Source organism: Bos grunniens, chromosome 9, assembly GCF_055505025.1.
Source record: "Bos grunniens cultivar Pamir isolate PY7600 chromosome 9, Bosgru_T2T1.0, whole genome shotgun sequence".
NCBI lineage: Eukaryota > Metazoa > Chordata > Mammalia > Artiodactyla > Bovidae > Bos > Bos grunniens.
In genome coordinates, this window is record NC_141173.1 from 53,493,950 (window position 1) to 53,517,254 (window position 23,305).

Here is a 23,305-nt window from a genome sequence, read left to right on the forward strand (position 1 = left end):
CAATCATTTAACCCAAATTCCAGCCCATAAAAGCTCAGATGGTAAAGAATCTGCCTGCAATGCAAGAGACCAGAGTTCCATCCGTGGGTGGGGAGGATCCCCTGGAAGAGTAAGATGGCAGCCCACTTCAGTATTCTTGCCTGGAGAATCCCATGGACAGAGGAGCCTGGCAGGCTACAAGCCATGGGGTTGCAGAGAATCAGACACGACTGAGCAACTAACACTACTACTGCTAGCCCTCAAAAAGGCCTTTCAGTTCGTAGTGCCTGATAAAAAAAATGACCCACATCCTCTGTCAGTTACTCTACCACATTACTCTGCTTTTCTTTTGCTTTTTGCAGTGGTTGTAACTGTTTACATTATGTAAACAGTTTGTATCCTTGTTTGTATCCTCTTTTTCCATTTTCCCCAAAGTGTAACTTCATTATGCCTGCTGCTGCTGCTGCTAAGTCTCTTCAGTCGTGTCCGACTCTGTGTGACCCCATAGACGGCAGCCCACCAGGCTCCCCTGTCCCTGGGATTCTCCAGGCAAGAACACTGGAGTGGGTTGCCATTTCCTTCTCCAATGCATGAAAGTGAAAAGTGAAAGTGAAGTCGCCGAGTCGTGTCCGACTCTTCGAGACCCCATGGACTGCAGCCCATCAGGTTCCTCCGTCCATGGGATTTTCCAGGCAAGAGTACTGGAGTGGGGTGCCATCGCCTTCCTTCTCCCTAGTACCTTAGAATACTGTCTGATACATAGTAAGCTTTGAATAACTGACTGGAATTCAGTGTTATGTCAGCTTTTAACAAACATGCATGTTATTTGATATGTAAGTTTAAAGTGTCACTTTTTTACTCTTACCTATTAAAACATTCTAAAAGGTTAAAACATATGTACTCTGCCAACGCTCTGGTTTTTAGAATAACTCCTATATTTCTATAAAGAATTACTTAGGTATGATTGAGTCTTCTGTATTTTTAGATAACTTATGCTACTTTCTGGTTAGGGTTTCTTTTCAGTCTCTGGGTTCGACACTATTCAGTTATTAAATACCTATTGCAGTTGTTAAATAATTGAGTTAAAAGTCAAACTGAGTTATGTAATTTCAATTATCATATTAACCTTCTCTAAAGCAAAGTTACATACCTTATGCTGATTCAGACCTTCTGGTCTGAAGATGAAAATGGGTATGACTTGGTAATATGTATTTATATTCTTTTCAGGAGCAGGTTATTCAACAGTGTCAAATTATAATAATGTGTGTTGGTCATTATTTAGTTCCTCACAATTTCAGTTTATTTTTTAGGATGGTATACTAGAAGAGCAGTTACGAATGTATCTTCACTGTTGTTTGACCCTTTGTGATTTCTGGGAGCCAAACATTGCAATTGTCACCATTCTGTGGGAATATTACAGTAAGAACCTGGTGAGTAAATAGAGTATGAATTTGTTCCAGGAATTTGAAGAATTAGAACATGGTATTTGAGGAATGTTTTTAGGGTTTAATTATATATAATTACAGAGATTTCTTTAATTTTTCAAAGTAGATTAGAGTAGCTAAAAAATATCTTTATGTTTCACATTGTCTAAAGAGCATGGACATAGGGGAACGGAGCATCTGACGTCCCTTTTCTCTTAAGGGTGAGATTAAGCAAAGGAACCAGAATTGTGCCAGAAAGGTATTTTTTAAAATCTTCATTTATAAATGTTTTCTAACAACTACTGATTGCTTGCAACACATTGAACAGTTAATGCTATCTTATAGAACTAGTCTTGGCATTTGAGTAGCTTCTAGGCTACTAGGCAGAAGCATACATATTGTAGAAAAAAAAGAAAAGAGTTACAATACTCTGGAATGCTAGAGGAAGGAGTATCTGACTTGTAGAAGACTTGATGAACTCATAATTTTTTAAATTGGCCTGGGGAATAAGTAGAATTTTCCAAGTACAGAAGAAAATGAGCATCCAAGCAAAAGGAATAGTGTTTTGGACAAGTGTATAGAGACATGAAAAAACATGATTTATGCCTACTATGTTAAATAGTTCTAAATGATGGGTCTGAGGTGACTGTGGAGAAATATGGGAGATGAAGAAAGTAGAAAAGTTAGTCCAGGGCTGGATTTTGAAGGGTTAAAGATAACATGCAGTTGAGTTATGATTTATCCAAGAGACATTGGAAAGCAAAAATGTGACATATTATGTATGTGTTTGAGAAAGTTTTTTTCTGAAAGTAGTATAAAGGAAGTGGGTACAGATGAGATAGTAGTCCAGTATGGTAGTATAAGTAAATAATGCAGCAAATGAGAACTAAAATAGGGACAGTGAATTTAAAAAGGGTAAATTTGGAAGAGAAAATTTTAAAAGTACATTTAAAAAATGGATTGTTACTTGTGTATGGAGAGAAGAGAAGATTTGGAATGTTTGGTTTTCTGAGTAAGTATATAGTGAAACCTTCAATCAAGACAGAAAAAGATATGGAGGACATACAAGTAAATTACAAGTTTGGGTCTATATATAATTGAACTTATTAAAAATGAGAAAAATACCTTTCTCTGAAACATACGGTCAGTCTGGCTGGAGAAATGACCAATTCTGATTCTCAGGCAGAATGTATACAGGATGGGTTTGTAATGCCTTGTTATACCTGAAAACAGGGAGGGTATCCAAGTAAGCTGGAGTTGTGTCAAAAGAACACAGGAGCCTGCTGTAAGGAGCTCCCATTCCCCAGTGCTGGGTAAATTTGGGCATGATAAAGAATAAAGACAGCTGTGGATTATGTGTTTAAATCCTCGAGTTTGTGGTATTTTTAGAAAAGTTGTTATTCTGGAAACTAAATAAAGGAAAATATAAACTATATTTCCGGAGAAGGCAATGGCACCCCACTCCAGTACTCTTGCCTGGAAAATCCCATGGACCGAGGAGCCTGGTGGGCTGAAGTCCATGGGGTCCCTAAGAGTCAGACATGACTGAGTGACTTCACTTTCACTTTTCACTTTCATGCATTGGAGAAGGAAATGGCAACCCACTCCAGTGTTCTTGCCTGGAGAATCCCAGAGACGGGGGAGCCTGGTGGGCTACCGTCTATGGGGTCGCACAGAGTCAGACACAACTGAAGCAACTTAGCAGCAGCAACAGCAAACTATATTTCAGAATACCAAATTTCAAGCTAGTTTAGAAAGAATGATAGAATTAGAAAATCACTATCTTTCACATCTGTTGAAATAAGCCATCTGGATGATGATCATCCCTGGCTGTTCAAATGGTGGGGATCACTCAGATGGATCGATCAGCATGATCAGTCTTAAACATCACAAAAAGAATGAAAGTCAGAAATTACGTGCCTCTTTGCTAACTGAAATAGGAAGTACTCGAGACTGCCATTGAAAGATTCTCACCAAAAAACTTGACCTGAATCTGATCAGTCCACTAGATAGAGCTACCAATTTACAGAAAAGATAGCAGATGAAAGAATACATTAAGCGACTCCAGGAAGATGTAAGAAAGATCTTGAAATGTAGGAAGATATAAGCCGAAGATATAAGCCCCTAAAATCAGAATTTAGGAAATTGCACAATAAATTACTGTTAAATGGTATGATGAAACCATTGGAAATTTTTATAGGGTAAAAGATTCAAGAGGCGTGTCAACCAAATGCAAGGTATGAATCTTGACACTATCCTAATTTGAACAGACTAACTGTTAAAAAGACATTTTGGGGATAATCCAGGAATTTGAAACAGCCCTTTGTATTCTGTGCTTAAGTGGAATTTTTATTTTAGGGGGAATATGTGGTAATGGCTGTGTAGTTTTTATGATTAAGAAGAGTCAGAATTTTAATGAGCTAGTTGGGATTTACAGCTTTCTGTTATTTATTCAGAGATTTAATACTTGTTTTCTTTTTTTCCTTTTAGAATAGTTCTTTCAGTATTTCTTGGCTTCCTTTAAAAGGCCTTACATATATCATTAAGTCACCCTTGTCTATGCTAGAAATGGTGAAGACCTGCTGCTGTGATAAACAAGATCATGACCTGTATAAATCCAGCAGTAGTTACACTATTTTCCTTTGCATTTTGGCAAAAGTTGTCAAGAAAGCAATGAAGAACAATGGTCCTCATCCTTGGAAACAAGTCAAGGGAAGGTGTGTACTGTATCTTTCTTTGTCATGAATGTTCACTTACATCTTCGGAGAAGTTTTTTTGTGTGTGTTTTTTAAGTTAATTTGTGCTTGGATGTCTTTATGGTTTATATCTTAAATATATTTGTTAAAGGACAGCAAAATATGGAGCATTTTGATCTTGCCAATTTGTTAACAGTACAAAACCAACCTAATATCCCTAACTTAGGGAAGATTTTAGTTTCTTATTTATCTCATCAGTCCTGAAGAATGAGATCCCATGTATTAAGTGCAGGTATAAAAGAGAACTGTTGTTTTTCTTGCCAAAGTTAATTGTAATGTTTCATGTAACTCCTTGTATATATTTTATTAAAACTTACAGAAATAAAAATTATGTCCAGATTATGCATTGGCAGATGATAGATTAAGTCTATAAAATTTTGTGTTCTTTGAGTCCACCAGTCTCACAAGCGCAGGTTTCTTGAATGAAAACTAACCATAATATAAAAGAACCAAAACCTCTGATGTTCTCATTTGAGGAGTATGCCATTTTCATTTCTGATGTGGTAAAATAAACGTTTGGTCACATTTGTCTAGTGTTGTCCTTTTTTGAGAGTTTTGCTTGTTAAATGGGTGTGATTCTTACTGTCTTTCCTTGTTCTACTTTTGCCTATGAGCCCCTTTTCTAGCCCTCTGCAGTTGACTGTTCTCCACCGCTTGCTTAGCTTAAGCAATGGAAGCTCTTGCAACAGAATACTTAATATTTCTGGTAGATGCTTCTCAATAATCTCTAAATGAAATTCCTGTTTGATTCACACAATGAATAATTCTTGCAACATTATGGTGATACAGTTTGGATTTTTTATTTAGAATATACTTTATTTTTTAATGGTATCTTTGTTAAGCCTCCAGTAATTAGGTAGCTCAAACAGTAGTTACTTTTCTTTTGTTCTGTTTGCCAATTTTGTTTGGAATCTTAAATATTTTTATGGAAAGCATAATACTCTGAACTTTATTGCTTAAAGAAATTGGAATTCATAACAAGACTGTATACCAAGCCTATCATGGGTATGATGGGGAGGATATGAAGATAATTAGATCTTTATCTTCAGGAGCTTATCAGCTTCATTATTTATAAATAAACATTTAACCTCTCATAAGCATTAATCATTTCTGTTTTGAATAAGCCATTATAAAAATTGCAGAGAAACTTAACAATCCCTAAGTAAGATTAAAAATGAATGGTGTTCAGTTCTGATCCCTTAATTAATTAAAATATATCAGCTCTTAAATTATATTAAGTAATATTGACAACAGATTTTTAAATGGCTAGTCTTGGATATTTGAGCACTAGTAATTTTTCTTTGTGAGTGGGTAAAAATAATTTTTCCAGTACTTGGCATTGTCTTAACGTATAAGTATAGTAAGAGCCAGGTCTTTGTGAAGGGTAGAGGGAGAAAGAAATTAAGGAACACTGTTATGTAAAATTGCCCTGTTAAGAGTTCTATAAAGTACATCAAGTTGTACTTAAAAGAATTACATATTCTTTCTTATTTGTCAGTAAACACTGAAAAAGAAAGGTTATGGGGGGGTTAAAATAAAAGGAAAAGCCAAGTATTATATAGAAAATAGTATTTCTACTGTCCTTTGGGGACAGCCACTGAATCCTTTGATTCACTTATGGATGCTTGCTGCATCCTTGAGAAATTTGAAGGTTGAGAGGTGAGGCATATTCTCTGAGTTTTGTTTTCTAAGCAACAAAAGTGATACAATAGCCCCATTATGTAGAAATAGCTAAAAATTTAAAGTGATGAGGCTGTCATGAGTATTGAGTTAAATGTTAGTTTAAAAGATGGATTTTTGTGAATGAAACTGTTCATAATTCATTTGTTTTAATTTTACAGGATATATTCTAAATTCCATCAAAAAAGAATGGAAGAACTAACTGAAGTTGGTCTGCAGAACTTTTTCAGCCTTTTTCTACTGTTAGCAGCTGTGGCAGAGGTAGAAGATGTAGCAAGTCATGTTTTACGCCTCCTAGATTTCCTCAAGCCTACTTTTAAAACATCTCCTCTCATTTGGAAGGGTCAGATGGCCTTCCTCTTGATGTATACCCAGAAAAATCTGGACATTGGTGTTTTGGCTGAGAAATTTTCAAATGCTTTCCGGGAGAAAGCAAAGGAGTTCTTGGTATCTAAGAATGATGAAATGGGACAAAGACAGACCCTTTGGACCCTTCTTTCCATATATATGGACAGTGTTCAGGAGGTGTTTGAGACAAGCCGTTGCTTGCATCCTTCTCATGAAAAACTGCTTAATGATGGCTTTAGTATGCTTCTACGAGCTTGTCAAGAATCTGAACTTAGGACAGTATTGAACTTTCTACAAGCTGTTCTGGCCAGAATCAGGTATGTTTTCCAGTAATGTGCTCATGTATTAATTTGTTTTATATCATTACCTGTGTTGATTCTGTGTTAAAGTTTTCCTTTTGACATACTCATGAAATTCAGTTGTAAAGAGAGCAGTTAAAGGAAGTTTTACTGCACGCAAACTGTCCTTTCAAACAGCGCTTCTTTGAAAGAAGGCTCACATGCAAGCTTATAAAACTCAACTCTGGTGCAATCCAGGAGCCATGCCTCTTGGCCCCGTCTTGCCTCTCTACCTCTCCTAAAAACATTATTATCCAGAGGGATATTTCAGACATTCTAAGCAAGACCATGAACTCAAATCTGAGGTGACTTTCATTGAAACATATGCAGTTTTGTGTACTTAGGGAGATTTTGGCCACATTGTACCATTAAAAAAAAAAGTTATTTTCTTTAGTTTGCTGCCGAGTTGTAGCCTCAAACACATGAAATGAGCTGTGCTTAACGGCTCAGTCATGTCCTACTGTTTGTGACCCTGTGGACTATATAGCCCACCAGGCTCCTCTGTCCATGGGGATTGTCCAGGAAAGAATGCAGGAGTGGGTTGCCATGCCCTCCTCTGAGGGATCTTCCCGACCCAGGGATCGAACCAAGGTCTCCTGCATTGCAGGTAGATTCTTTACCGACTGAGCCACCAAGGAAGCCCCAAACACATGAAATACTCCCAGCTAAAGCAGTGTATTCTAAGAGTGAGATAGGATTGTTCTACAGCAAGTTTTGTGTAGATGATGTTCACCAGTCATCTGTATAAAACTTAGCTGTTCCCAGATCTACGTGAATTATACAAATATGCAGATGCACTCAGACCCAAACAGTAATGGTGAGAACAGTGATCATGCTGTTTATTGCCTTGAAGGCTCTTTTCACATAGCAGTTTCACCTTTGAAGTTCATGTTCTTAAGAAGTTAGATACTACACTCAGTGCAGTTAGGTATAGAAATACAATTTTATTTAAAATCATGTCTGAAGTTAATGAAGAGACTGCTTCCCTTTTCTTAGTTGCACATTACAAAAGTAGCATCTTTTTCAAAGATACTAAACTTAATGAAATTTCTGAATTTTGGATATTTCATTACCAATTTCATTAGTGATCTTCTTAATTTACATTGGGCTGTGTGTTCATAGAGATCAGTCCACAGGTTTTCACGCATTAGGTTTTATGTAGTTTTTATATTCATGTACTCTAGTTCTTAAGCAGATAATCATCCCTATATCCCTAAATGTAAACTGAATCAAATATTTAGATGGACGGATAGATAAATAGATAAGTAAATGAAGAGCCAACTTCATTAGAGGAAGCTTTTACTGATTCTGGATCTTCTCCATGAAATAATTTGTTTATTCCTAGTCTAGTAGAGTTTATTAGCAGATGCTATACTTTTCCAAGTGCCAAATTCATTTTGTTTGTTCAGATTTTAAATAAGTGGTAAGCAGTATTTTCCTGTGCTTCTTGAGCACAGTTAGAGATTTCCACATTTCTGGTACCATTTTTGGTTTGTTTATTTATATTCGTCTGAATATACAAAGCAAGAAGGAAAAAGGGTCTGAAAACTGGTCTAAACCAGCCTGGCGATGTTGCTACAGCCTGGGCAAAGGAATAGGAGTTTTTAGCATTAAAACCAAAACAGTTTCCGGAGTGTTGGGAAAATATTGCTTGCAAGTACCTTGTAAGCTGTTCACTATAATGCATTTTTGTTGAAACCATGAGGGTCACACTATTCAGAAGTACAGAGGTAGGAATCAAGAGGGCATAATGAAGACTGTCAATTATATAAAGTGAGAGTAACTTTACATTTATATTAGGAATTTCTTTAAAACTGGATCTGGTTTGAGTGTGTTAATTTGGTGTCATCTTGAACAGGGGGCAAGGAGTGTGTGGTCTACAGGACTAACCAGTAAAAAAAAAAGGACACAAATGTTTATGCTGATAATATTTAATTCTTTGTAGAAATGTTTATTTTTGGTTTTGCTTTATACTATTCAACTATGATCAAAAGCAATTGCTATAAGAGAATGTGAAATCATGTGTAACTTTCTGTCACCAAAATTATCAAGCAGTTTTAACAGAAGTATGAGGTCATTGTGTGAATGAGAATGGTGTAGTAATGTGCAGGTCATTGTTAATGCTGTCATGGTACAGGCACTGCCATCTTTTAAGTTTCTGAAGCTTGCATAGTAATTTGCAACAGTCCTTCAATGAGACTGATTGTAGTACATAATAAGAGGGACTGTGACTTGCATGGTTTATTTTATTCCATCAGTCTTCAGTACTTCCAAGCAAATATTGTCCAGACAGACTTGTTTTAGTTTGGGATATTTGCAGGGAAAGGGCCCCAGAGATCATTCAGGATTGTTTACCTTAAGAAGAAAAAAAGAAGGGAGGGAGGGGAAACACAAGAAAAGTCCCCTAGGTATTTGGTCATATGGAGATGTGTTCCTGATCTCTTAACTCCAAATTTGGATTCATTGAAGTTCTTTCCAGAGGACTTTTTTAGGTATGCTACAGTATTTTTACTATTAATATTATTAGGAAGTTCAAAAATAATTTGAATAGTTGTTAAAAATTAAAGCACAGCTTTTCTTTTAAGTTAAGAACAAAGCTAAATTCTTCGAATTTTGATTTAGATGGAGAAGGTGGGTTACATAGATTGATGATATTTATTCCTGACTGCATCCCTGACAAAGGAAAGAATGAAATACTTTACCTTAGCAATCTCTTCTGTTTTGTAATTCAGGTGGGAGTAAGGTACCAGTCCTTGCATAAATGTGTGTGCAGGATATGTGCTTGTGTGTGTGTGTGTGTGTTGAACTGGGTAATAGTTTTATAACTGTATGACAGTGAAATTATAGGTAGGAAGGAACTAAGATCACTGATTATAGAGAGAAGCGGCTCCCTCTAGGCTGTTAAGAAATAATAACTTCATATGCCACTTTCAGCTAACTGGAGCTGATGGCTCACCAGAGCATTCTTTATTGCTGATTAAGTAGCATTATGAAAATACTGACTTGGTTATGTTAACTAAATGCCTCCATGTTTAAAACTCCGAATGTCAAATAGTTTTAGCAGTCATCTTTAACATTTCACATTACCTTTCTGGAATCACATTTCTGGTTCTCACTTGGCTGTTATTTGAGGTTAATATAAAAATGGCAGTCTTTCATTTGTGGAGTTAGGTGTAGCCAAAAGCTTTTCTTTAATTATATCCATTCATGCTGCTATAGTTAAGGGTCTGTCAGCATTTCCATTATAAACCTCCATTTTCAGGGTTTTATAACACAGCTCTGAAAATTAGCTCTGGGCAAAAACTTGACATGCAAGGCCTCATGAGATTCTCCCTCCTCCCCATCCCCCTGTTTCATTTTTACTGAAGTAGAGGTGAGTGATTTCAAAATGCCTTTTGGCATCTGCAAATATCATTCGGAGTTTAAAAAGAAACAATAAATTTTCAGGCTTTGTACCTGTTTGTTCTACCACTTAAGGGAGGTTGTGGACTTATGAATTTAAGTCAAATGGATATTGATCAACTGACATCCTATCTTGTATTAAACAAGAGCCTAGTTTCAAAGAAGTCTAAAGGCAGCTGAAAACTTGTCTAAGATGTCAAATGTGCAGACTAAGAAATAGTTCAAAAGGGAAGATGACCTGTTTTTGATATTCCATGTGCTCAAGTGCAGCTCCTTAAAAGGTTTATGATTCTTTTTCCTGGCTTCAAAATACATTTGAAAATACATACATTTTTTCATTCTTTTCTTCTTTTTCCACGAACTTGCAAGTTCACCTGTTATATATCTTTTTTGACATTTGGGATGGTGTGTGTGTGTGTTTGTACGCATTATACAAGAACTATGTGTAGCATTCTCCTCAAATATTTTCCATGCTCAATAGTTCTAGTTATTTTAATCTTTATTGGTATGACAACATTTATTCTAAAAAAAAATTTTAATCTTTCCTTTGGAAGAGAACTAGAGATTTTCTAGGGAGGGAAGGCGGCAGTTTAAAAGGAAGTATTCTTGTGAGACTGTGCTGATCGCCAAATAATTTACATGATCTTTCAGAAAAAAAGAACTGTTGACAGTATGCAAGCCTTTTCCTCCTTTTTTATTGGGTGTTCTATTAGTATAATGGGTTACAGCTTTTAATTATTGAATTGTTTACTACAAAACAAGTTGAAACCAATATGATTTTTTTTAATCAAATTATTTTGAGTTATTTATTTGCAAAGTTTCATTAGTACATCCCAGATTGCCCAAAACATCTGGGGTTCTGCTGTTTGATCATGTGTATATATGAACATCTGTCTATATGTACATATATGTGAATGTGTGTCATATATACACATAGGTACATCATTTATACTGTGTATATGAAATGTATACTGTATGCAGATTTTGATTTGATACAGATTTTTAGGACAGTTTTCTAATAATTTGAGAGAGGGAGCACATGAGTATGCCCCATGGAAAAATACATTTGCAGTTTTTATTTGAAAAGTCAGACAGTTGTGTTGCTCACTAAGAGTGATCCACCTACCAGTTTTGGTTGCTTCAGAGAAAGCATCAGCATCTCTAAGGGAATATACTAGTATTGATATTGTGGAAATATATAAAATGTATAGATTTCTTTTCATTAAATAGTTCATAATAAGATTTTTACAAGTATACTGTGAGTTAACTTTTTTATTTGCTTATGTACTCTTTGCCAAGCTTGAATTGCGCAAAGCATAGCCCTTTTATATTACATATTTTATAAATTCATGCAGTAATATAAACCTCTTACCCTAATAACTTGGAAATTTTTTTTATTATTTTGTTGAAACATATGCTATTTACTTAATTTTTCATGTATTAGAGTTAATATTTGGGTCATTTATTTAGTCTCCAACTAGATCTATTAATAGATATGCATTCTCCTTGTATAAGTACAAAGTGATTCTTTGAAAGTATTATAAGGGAAAAGTTATGTGTCCAAATTTTAGCCTTATTGGTAAAATGGGGATAATAGCACAAACCTCACCAGGTTATTTTAAGGGTTAATTATAATATAACCCTAGTAATGTGAAGTATTGACACAGTGCCTGGCATATTAGTAAGTGTTCAATAAATGGATGTTGCTTTTATTATTATTACTGTTTTCAAAAGAGGCCCTAATGTATTCATTTCTAGTGTGCTCACGTGTGTGTGTGTGTTTGGACTTGGATGGTTCTTAACCCTTCCTAATATAATACCTTTTACGAAGTGGATAGCTCAGTTGGTAAAGAATCTACCTGCAGTGCAGGAGACCCCGGTTCAATTCCTGCATCGGGAAGATCCGCTGGAGAAGGGATAGGCTACCCACTCCAGTGTTCTTGGGCTTCCCTTGTGGCTCAGCTGGTAAAGAATCCACCTGCAATGTGGGAAACTTGGGTTTGATCCCTGGGCTGGGAAGATCCCCTGGAGAAGGGAATGGCTACTCACTCCATTATTCTGGCCTGGAGAATTCCATGGACTGTATAGTCCATGGGGTCGCAAAGAGAGCTGGACACAACTGAGTGACTTTCACTTTCGCTTTTGATGTATAAATGAGTTAGTGTCTGTGTTGTAAAAACTCAAATTGCAGAGAACATGAACATTGCCTCACAATTAGAGAACTGTTGGAAATTGTGATTCTGTGTTACTAAGATGATAAGGAGCTGCTGTAGAGAAAGAAGAGTAACTTTTTAAGGTAGAAATGTGATATGTATGAATGTCCTTTATATCTAGTTAAGTGAGAGAATTTAAGTCTTCTTTGGAGGAGCTTGTTTATGATCCCAACTTTATTCTCACTGCCATTTCCTCCATGTTATTAATAACATTCCTCCATTATTAATGTTTGCCTGATCTTCTGGCCTTCTGTGCCTCGCCTCCTCAGACTACCTACCTCTTGTTTTTTTAATTGGCTTTTCTGAGATATGTCACTTTTACAATTCACTTATTGACCAGCTTTGTTGGGATAAAATTCACATACCATAAAATTAATGGTCTTAGTATATTCACAGAGTTGTGTAACCTCTACCGCAATTTTAGAACAGTTTATCACCCCAAAAAGAAACCTCGTTAACCATTAGCAGTCACTCCCCATCTCCCCAGCCCCCTTTCCCTTGCAGTCACTAATTACTGTCTGTCTCTAGAGATTTACCTGTTTTGGACCTTTCATACAAATGGACTCATACAACACATCATCTTTTGTGATTCGTTTCTTTAGTATAATGATTTGAAGGTTTATCCACATTAAAGTGTGTACAGTACTTCATTTCTTTTTATTACCAAATAATCCACTGTATAAATTGTGTGTTAGTTGCTCAGTTGTCTTTCTTTGCAACCCCACAAATTGTAGCCCACCAGGCCGCTCTGTCTTTGGAATTCTCCAGGCAAGAGTACCAGAGTGGGTTGCCATTCCCTTCTCCAGGGGATCTTCCCAACCCAGGGATTGAACCTAGGTCTGCCGCATTGCAGGCAGATTCTTTACTGTCTGAGCCAACAGGGAAGCCCCCTCTTTGAATATGCCAGATTTTATTTATCCATGTAGCAGTTGATGAACACTGAGTTGTTTGCACTTTTTCGCTATTATGAATAACATTGCTGTGGACTTTTATGTGCAAGTTTTTGTGTGGACATGTTTTTATTTCTCTTGGGTATATATACTTAGGGGTGGAATTGCTGGGTCATGTGATAACTCTAACCTTTTAAGGAAATGCTAAACTGTTTCCATTGCACCATTTTACAGTCCAGTCTATACAATCCGACCTTATCCAACCTGCAATAAGAATTGCGGTTTCTCCGCATCCTCACCAGTGTTTGTTGCTACGTGTGTTTCTGAATGCAGTGATTTTAGTGGATGTGAGGTGATAGATTAGTATCTCATTATGGTTTTGATTTGCATTTCCTTGGTGGCTAGTGGTGTTGATCACATGCTTTTCATGTGCTTGTTGATCATTATGTCTTACTTGGAGAAATATCTATTTGGACCCTGTGTCCATTTTTAAATTATTTGTCTTTTTGTTACTGAATTATAAGAATTCTTAATATATTTAGATACAAATCCCTCATCAGATATGATACACAAATATTTTCTCCCATGTTATGAGTTGTCTTCTCATTTTCTTTCTCTCTTTTTTTTTTTTTAAACTTTTTGGCCACACCGTGTGGTGTGTGGAATCTTAGTTCCCCAGAGCAGATTCAAACCTGAGCCTCCTGCATTGAAAGGTGGAGTTTTAACCACTGGACTGCTGGGGAAGTCCCTTTTCACTTTAACATCTTTTGTAGCATAAATTTGAAAAATTTTATTGAAGTCCTATATATCTAGTTTTTCATTTGTTGCTTCTGCTCATCTCATATTCTCTTACCATATTTATCTTGTTGGAGAGCAATTCTGCTTATGTCATTCTCTACTTAAACACCTTTAATGACATCCTGATAAGACACAAAATGTAATGTCTAATTCCTTATCACAGTTTTCGAAGTTATCCACCGTCTGGCTTTACTTTATTTCTGTACCCTTTTCTTGTGGTTCTCCTTTAATCAAATGAAACTATTAATTACCAAGATATCTCCCAAATCTTTTTTACTGTTACATTTTCCTGTCAAAACCAGTTGAGGATTCAGATCAGAGAATGTCCAGGACAGTAGAGCTAGATCTGAGGACTGAATAAGCTGCAGATATGTGATAGTCAATAATTAGAAAAGGGTTAAATTCAAGGAGTGAAAGCAGTTGTGAAGATCACAAGTCAGAAATGGTCAGTGTTGGTTACAGTAGGCAAAGAGATGGGGTGGCAGAATACAGGAAAAGAAAGGGAAAAAACCTCAAAAGACTTATTTAGAGGGATTTGGGAAAAGGAAAAGGTGATTTGAGAAGTTAGTAGTACCTAGATCAGGGCTAGAGATGGACTCAATGAGCTTCAGATAGGAGCACTGTACATGGTGGAAGTCAGGATTTCAGGCGGTAGTGGACAAATCCCCAACAGTAAGTTGTGCTTTTTTTCTTCTACGTATTAAGGAAGTGTTTGTGTGTTCTTCCTGCTGCTGCTGCTAAGTCGCATCAGTCGTGTCCGACTCTGCGACCCCATAAATGGCAGCCCATTAGGCTCCCCCATCCCTGGGATTCTCCAGGCAAGAACACTGGAGTGGGTTGCCATTTCCTTCTCCAATGCATGAAAGTGAAAAGTGAAAGTGAAGTCGCTCAGTCATGTCCTACTCTTAACAACCCCATGGACTGCAGCCTACCAGGCTCCTCCACCCATGGGATTCTCCAGGCAAGAGTACTGGAGTGGGGTTGCAGCATAGTATAAAAAGCAGGAGTTTTAGGGTCAGTAAACCTGATATCACATTGTCCCTCCTCTGCTTACCAACAGTGCAGTCTTGAGAAGTTACTTAACCTTTTCTAAGCTTCAGTTGCAAATTTGTAAAATAGTCCTTACTTTATAGGATCTTTATGAATATCTGCTTAGGTCTCTGCTGTCCATACATACTACCTGTGTGTGACAATTTAAGTTAATGAATATAATGTGACATACAATGCCTCCGTCACACTAGTTCCATACCAGATGCCCAGTGGCCATTCGTAGTTAGTGGCTGTGTAGTGGGCAGCAGCAGAGCTCTCAGCAGCACTGACTTAGATCCTGTGCCTCCCCAGACCACTGATCATAAAATCTCTCAATATGTTTATTATATTCATTTACATTTTCTTCATTTTTATGTGAACAGTGTTATCCTTTATGCCAAGCTTCTCTTGAAATGTATGCTTGTCCATATGTCCACAGTCTTAAATAATCTCACTTTCCTTGGAATTTCTTTAACACTTTCTCTCAAATGCTCTTTATTGCTTTCTACTTTGTATTTTTTTTTTTTTCCTTACAGAGGATGTATCAAATAAATTATTCAGCAAATCCAGCTAATATTTATGAGTGCCTGTAGTGATAACAGGCATTTTTGTAGGCAGGCACTTGGCATACATCTGTAAACCAGCTAAGTGCAGTGTATATGATACGCACTCATGTATTTCTTACATGAAAGACAGACTGAGAAAATCTAAAGATACTTTAAGTGTTTATTGAAGCCATCACCTTTTCATCATTTTATATTATATTATTTCAGCCATTCAGTATTATTTGATAATGATTTATACTTGTCCCCAGATTTTACCTGCTTATCCAACAATTCTTGCCAGTATCCACATGAAAGTAGAGAACAGTATCTGTGCAGCCAGGCTGTGGGTTTAATGGATTTAATACATAATCTGAATTTCAACTCTGTGCTTTTTGTCTTCTAAGCACCATTGGGCAGAAGGGACTTCCAAAAAAATGACAGGAGTCCATTCTTCTCAATTAATTGGAAGGTTTTTGATGTTATAGAAAAATGAAACTCATGTCTACTCTAGCTGAAAATTTGGGACCATTTTTTAATAACCAAAACTATTCTCCCACTAAAATATGGACACAGGTGGAGTAAGTGGGCCTTTGAGCTTTTCCCTTGCTTGTGAGAGTCTCCAAAACCTCTCCATCAAGGCTGGGTCCACAGGAGCACTTTGAATGTAAAAGTAGAGATCATCTGTATTTGGATTGGGTTGGAAGCAAGGTATTAAATATTTGGAAGAGGGAACTGAAATAATGGAATGGAGGAAATACTTGATAAAATAATTTAAAGCAGTTCCCTGGAGTGGAAGCTTCCGTATTGAAAGGGCCTTTTGAATGACTGTAGCACAATGTAAGAAAATAAGACTAACAGTAAAGCACAGCTGTGTGAATTTCAGAAGGCTTGGTACAAGATAAAGGTATCAAAGTGTCCATGGACTTCTCAGTCTTAGCCACTTTTCTTAATCTTCTATTTTTTTCTGTTTGCTGTGCCCCTGATGTAATCTCCAGTTATAGCCTAGGTCAGATCTAATATTTAGCCTCATCTCCAAAATTATAAAAGTAGAGAGGTGAATAGAACTTTATAGATTTTTTTTCAAGATTACTGTCAAGAAGTAGATGACATAGTTGTTTGCAAAGTTTGAATGAAAGCAGTAAATTCCACCTCTCATAATTAGGAAAAGGAAGGTAAGAGTGGCATAAGAACACTGAAAAAAATTGTGATAAACATTAGGATAAAAAAGGACAAGGGCAAAAGAAATACACTCTGGAAAGGAAACATTTCATTCTTTTGAAAGTGGATGAGCTCAGGGAATAGAAATGCCATGATTATTTTCTATACCAAGCAGTGGAATATTTCTCTTTAGCCAAATGGCAGTAAATCAAAAGATGCTGGGATGACGTGAAAGCTACTTTCCCCAGTCTTACTTATATGCCTGTGATTCCTTTTCTGAACTCCATGGTTCATTACAGGTATTTGGACCACCCAGATCTTTGAAGCTTTGGATGAAATTCAGTAGGCTTATAGGAAGGCAATGGCTACTGTGCTCTTTCATCGCACCACATAGGGCTCTGTTTCTTAAACCAAAGAAAAGTTGTTATAATAAATATATTGAAGACCAGTAAATCCCATTTGTGATGGGTTTGCTGAAGTTAACTTGTTTCCAACTGTGGAATGGATAAAAAGACCTGAAATTATGATTTCAGTAGGCGGACCCAGTCTTAAGAAACTCAGGAGATAAACTACTGCTGTGGGTTTTGGCTTTAAAAAGGAAGTGCTCAGAGGAAACAAGAAATAATTTAAGCATTTACATTCAATAAGTGTAGTACAATAAACCACTCACTGTTTTTTAATGATGTGATGTGTCAGAGAAGGAAACTGATCTCTTAATTATCCCATTCTTTTTAGATTAATAAGACCTCAGAAGGCACTATAAATTGTGGAAAAGTAGATTTATTATAGTTTAAAAATGTTCCTAGGTATCCTCACCATCTTCTGATAATTCCCCTAAAGTTATTTTAAGATGTGTTTCTTAGAAAACATCAGAATACATTTTTGTTTTATAATAATGGATTTACTTTTGCCATCATATGGCCTGTAAGGAACAGTTCCTTACCTTTCACCATCTACCTTGTGGAGAAGGGTAAGTAATTGCTCTGTTTCAAATTTTATTTATATTTTAACAAAATTGAGAACAACTATAAGGAGTGAAACTAGCCTTTGGAACTCTTAATTTCAATTGTTTCTTCTTTACCTTACAAGATATATATTTTTCTCTCTTTAGGATATCTCTTGTCAGATTTAAGGCTTATTTAAAATGAAAAGAAAGCTAGAGCAATTTTCTTTATTCCATTTCAGTCTCCTAAGGCCTATTTCCCCCTGGTGAGCTCATAGCAACAGGGGGGTTTAAGGGAATTCAGCTTTCTGCAAATTAATGTCTCACATCATGAAAATTCAGGACTTTTTTTTTTTTTTTTTATCTTGAAAAGTAATACAGTGAGTGCGAGTATTATTTCTTGCCAGCGGGTGGAAGATGAATGATTTTGTCACAGTTTTACTGCTTGATGAGCAGTATCCTGAGGGTCAGGCTTAAGTCTGTGTCACTATGCTGCTCATTACTCTTGAGCTAAATAAGGGCTGATTGGATCTAAATTGCCTAGCACATGGGCCACAGATGAGCTCAGTGAGCAGGGGATGACCTGCTATTCAGTCTGGGAGTAACCCCGGTGTGCAAATGCAGCATTAGAACACCGTGGGAGAATGAGAGGCTACCGGCTGCTGCCAGCAGAAGAAATCGAAATGTAAAAACTCTTTGATGCTGTGATGTTAGAATTTGAAATGTAGGAAGTGACAGGTTGATGGTACTTATCAGCTTTGGCTGGATTAGAGAACAGTGTCATCTTGCTTCTATAATGACAGAAGAATGAAGCCAGCAGCTAACTACTGTGCAGAGTGCAGCCGCCGCCGTTGCCACCAGTCGTTGCTGCCTCCTACCGGCAGTTTTCCTGGAAACCAGTAAAAGATAACGAAGAAAAGAGCATCCTCTGTAGATTTCCAGGAATTTGGAACTCTTTGGTGATGAAAAGTGCCCGTGATAGGAGGCAAGGGAAAAAGGGTATTTTAGAGCATACTTAATAGTAAATTGCTTTAAAAAACATTATTATTGAGAAATCGGGTGTTCAAAGATTTTCTAGTTAACCAAGAGTTAATGCATTTATGAAATGAATCTACCCAGAGCAAAAAGCCCAGTCTACTCTTCCTGTAGTAGTTTTCATTCAGGGGCCTCAGTTGGGTTTGTTTCTCTCTCAATTATGTATTTTTATAAGTAACAAAACTTTACTAACAATCTTCAAAATCTAATTCAGACTACCAACCAGTGTTAGCACAGTTTCCAAGGTACCTGATAAAAATATCAATACAAAGTGAATAGTGCTTTTGATTATGTAGCTTATGTTGCATAAATCTCCTTCCTAAGGAGGGGATGGGATGGAAGGAAAAGTTTTTTTCCTGTAAGTCAAATTATTTTTTTAAAGAAAAGCAAACCCAGCATAACCTTATGATATAGGAATACTTTCGTTTCATTTTATTTCTGCAGTTGTGATTTAAAAAAAAAAAAAATCAGTGTTAGGCTATTATGTTTATGATATAAAACTCAGAATGGAAAAATGGGGTTATGTACTGTTTAGTGGCCTGCTTTTTTTCACTTAATGTATCGTCAGTCACTTTGCATATCAGTGACATCTACATTATTTTTAGTGATTTCACAATATTCTCATAGTTTACTTGACCAGTTCTTACTGGTAAAAACTTACACTGTTCTGAAATTTTCTCCAGTAGGTACAAAGTTGTGATGAATGTCTCTTTGAGTTTCTTGGTAGGGTTCTTGAGAACTGTTGTGCACGTTGTGCACTGCACAACTCTAAAGGTACCATTCTCAACATTGTAAATGAGACTTTGATCTTCATGGATTTGTTTAATTATATGTGGAAGATACTTTTTAAATGATTAGGTTTAAAATATAGAGCCTTAGACATAGTTTTGTTTTTTAATTGGGAGATGGGAAAAGGGGACAACAGAGGATGAGATGGTTGGGTGGCATCACCTACTCGATGGACATGAGTTTGTGCAAACTCCAGGAGTTGGTGATGGACTGGGAAGCCTGGCATGCTGTAGTCCATGGGGTCACAAAGAGTCAGACATGACTGAGTGACTGAACTGGGAGCCATGATTTAATTATATTCAAGGTTTATATTTACACAGATTGAAGGCAAAAGGAAAAGGGGATGGCAGAGGATGAGACGGTTAGGTAGCACCACCGACCAAACAACAAAAAATACATAATTCAATACCTTCTATAGAAGCAAATTTTCAATTAGTAGTAGAAAATCTTAGACTAGAAAAATAAAGATTTCTGCCCTCTTTGGAACCAAACTATAGTTCTATAGAAAACTATAGAGATAGAAAACTTGTAGAGTTTGTAAGTTTTCAATATAAGTTAAGTACTCAAAGCCTCTAGAGAGGGTTTATAGTGCTCCTCCGTATTATTTTTATATTATCAAAATTCACATATCCTTTAAAGAATATAAATAATGTACAATTGTATGCTGTAGAAAATAAAAGTCATTCCCTTCCTACAACTACCTCCCATAAAGGGAAGTACTATTAACACTTTGTGGAATGTTCTTCTAAACTGCTGTTGCTTCTCCTTGTATCCATACTGCCTCTTTTACCACCTATTATTTTAAGTGGGATTAGATTATACCTTGGAAATTTCTACAACTTGAGTTTGTGTTTTTTTTTTTTTTTTAAAGATATCAAAGGCATCTCTCTAGATACACATATTGTATAAGACTACATAGTTTCTTTTTGTATAATAAACTTTATTTAGCCCCTGTGAACATTTAGGAGTTATAGGTGATTTTAAGGTTGCCTGGCTCTTGATTTTTCAAGATCCTGGTTGAAAATCTTGGTTGCTCAGTTTATTCAGGATATTAGTTGTAGTTCTGTGAGTTAATATATCAAGCATCAAAACCAGCAAAGCACATTTCCACTTGACTCATTTTAATTTCTATGAATCACATGTGGAATTACAATTACGTGTTTTGCTTATAGTAACAAATATTGCTGTATTTTTTTCAAAAGGTTGTAGATGTGAATTTTAATTCTGACTCTGCCACTTTTCTTTCACTTTAATTTTCAGCAAGTTGTATAATCTCTTTGAACCTCAGTTTTTCAAATCTGTAAAATGTGTGCGATAATATTAAAGAACTGGTTTGAAGCCCAAAAGAGATAACATAAGTCAAATGTATAACAGAATACCTAAGCGATGATTGCTTTTATTACCATTACTCCTTATCCACTGGTTTCAGAGAACTGAGGTGAAAGAATATATTACACTACAAGTAAATTTAAGACAGTTTCCCACTCCAAGATTTTTACAATCAGTTCAGTTTTATTCCCTGAAAAAAATGCTATTTATGTTTAAAGTGAAAGTAGAAATTATTCTTTCTTTGTGGCATCTCCTTTCCCCTCTTTTTTTCTTACAACTTAGAGAATTTTGACTGTATTAGTTTTGTGCCTTTGCATGAAACAGAAATAACTATTTTTCAGTCAATCCTCCTTTACTGAGTGCCCAGAAAGTACTTGCTATGGCAGACTTTGGCTGGTGTTGGAGGAAACAGAGATGCTGAAAACAGATTGCTGCTCTCAAGTGCCCCACAGTGTAGTGAAGCCGACATATAAACAAAGAAATAACACGGTGATCGATACACAATTGTTGAAGAGACTCTTCTTAAAACTCTTCTACATCACTTACAGAATTTTCTCTGAGATTGCCCTGTACGAAATACTGTATGTGATTATTTGGCAGTGAGTCATTCACACTGTCTCATAGCTGATTGGTGGCAGAAAAATTAGAGAAGAGACATTATAAGTGTTTAGCAGCTTGTGCTTAGGTAGATATTCCTTCAAAAGTTTTTCATACGGTTTTTGACATCTTTAACATAGTTCCTCTATTAATAAAACTAACTTAGCCACTAATAAACATATGGAATGGTCGGTCTTTGGTGAATTTTTAATAACAGTACTATGCCATTGATACATTTTTCTGCGTTTCTTTTTTCTGACATCTATTTTTTTCCTATTCCCATTCTCTGAAACCTTAATGTATCTTTTCTTCCCACCTCTTTAAATGTTCTATGAACTTTTGCTCTTTTCAGGACAGCACACTTTAATGTGACAAAATAGAATCCAAAACCAATATGTAGTATTGGCATTGTACATTTTCAAAAGTTTACGTAAGTGCTGTCATACCAGAGATGCCGTGCACAGCTGTGCCACTATTTTCTTTTGGTTTTATACTTTTGAGATATACTGCCAGAGAAAACGTCCTACAGGAAAACAAGGATTTAGCCAAGAACAAGGAACATCTTGGGTTCAAGAAATGAAGAATCCAGGATAGAATAGTGAAGGGATGGAAAACAGTTTTATGTCTGGCCCAGGCAACCACCATTCCAGGTTTAAGTAGAAGGATGGCAAGCTTTGAGAGGAAGGCCCTCAGGAAAAAGTGGGGAAAGAAAAATTATTTTTCTTATTCTGGGGGAGAGTAAAGCAATTTTATTATAAAATGAACTTTTCTTTGGGTCTGTAACACTGAATGAGAGATTGTTCTAATGACCTATTGATAAGGAACCTTGTTTTGTTTTTAATATTAATTTACCATAACAAATTACATATAGTGGCTTAACTACATCAACTTTAGGAACATCCTGTATGTTTCAAATGCATTGAAATGTGCATTTTACATTTCCTTTTGGATATATAGAAGTTTTAAGGCTTTTATGTACATAAGTGTCATAATCTTTAAAAAATATTTATATACATACACATATTTAACAGTTGACAGTTTTTTTCTATTGGTTTTCTGGGAGGAATTCCAGTGCAATTCAGCATACATTTCTTGGATACTTTCTGTGTCAGGACTGAACTAACAAGTGTTCTGTGTACATGAAGCTGTATCCTATACTTGCAGAGCTACAGTGTAGTGGAAACAGCTATTTAATGGTTCCACATTTTTATATCTCCACAGTTGCTCTTTTCCAAATTCTAAAATGTCTGAACCATTAGTTTGATCCAATATATGAATGGTGTTTTCTTATATTTTGAAGATTACACACGTAAAATGGTAGGTTTGGTAGTTTGGTAGGGCCAAACTAATGGTCCAGGCTTTTCAGAATTAACATTACAGTGTGAGTTTTGTGACGAGATGTAATTATATATGCCGGTTTCCCAGAAGACAAGTCCATCTTGCCTGCTTTAGAGATCGTAAACATGGTTCTGTTTTCCCATTTTCATATGGACTGATACAGTCATATCTCATATCGTGATACAGTCATAGTCGTATGTCTTACCTTTTTGGATGCTCTTCCACATTTTTCATTTAGGTTACGACTAGTAGGCACTGGAAGCTTTTATCATTTAAATACATAACCTTTTAAAAACTTTGGGCAGATGATGTCTTAATCTGTTCAAGTTGCCATAACAAAATACTACAGACTGACTAGCTTACTTAAATAAGAGATTAATTTATTTGCTGTCAGTTCTGAGGGTTGAAAGTCTGAGATCAAGGTACTAGCATTGCTCATTTCTAATGAGAGTTCTTTTTACTAGTGAGAAGGGCTTCTCCCTGTGTGCTCACATGACCTTTACCTGCAGGTACATTATTGGAGGGTAGGGGAGAGACTCTGCTGGTCTCTTCCCACATGGATGCTAATCCTATTGGGTCAGGGCCCCAACCTTATAACTGCATTTAACTTTAACTACTTCCTAGTATATGAATCTGGGAAGATACAGTTGAGTCCATAGCAGATGGATATATTTATTCCCATTGGAATAATGATGCTGACAACAGAGAGAGAGT

General features: G+C 36.2%; 1 protein-coding gene across 10 annotated transcripts in view; it reads left to right on the top strand.

Annotated features, from left to right (window-relative positions):
* MMS22L (MMS22 like, DNA repair protein) overlaps positions 1-23,305 on the top strand; it is a 124,747-nt gene that overhangs the window by 36,872 nt on the left and 64,570 nt on the right. For all 10 annotated transcript variants that reach the window (XM_086317617.1, XM_086317626.1, XM_086317621.1 and 7 more), the window contains 3 exons: positions 1,290-1,409; positions 3,894-4,120; positions 6,001-6,504. In XM_086317617.1, coding sequence (XP_086173743.1) covers positions 1,290-1,409; positions 3,894-4,120; positions 6,001-6,504 — 851 coding nt within the window. The remainder of the gene's footprint in view (positions 1-1,289; positions 1,410-3,893; positions 4,121-6,000; positions 6,505-23,305) is intronic.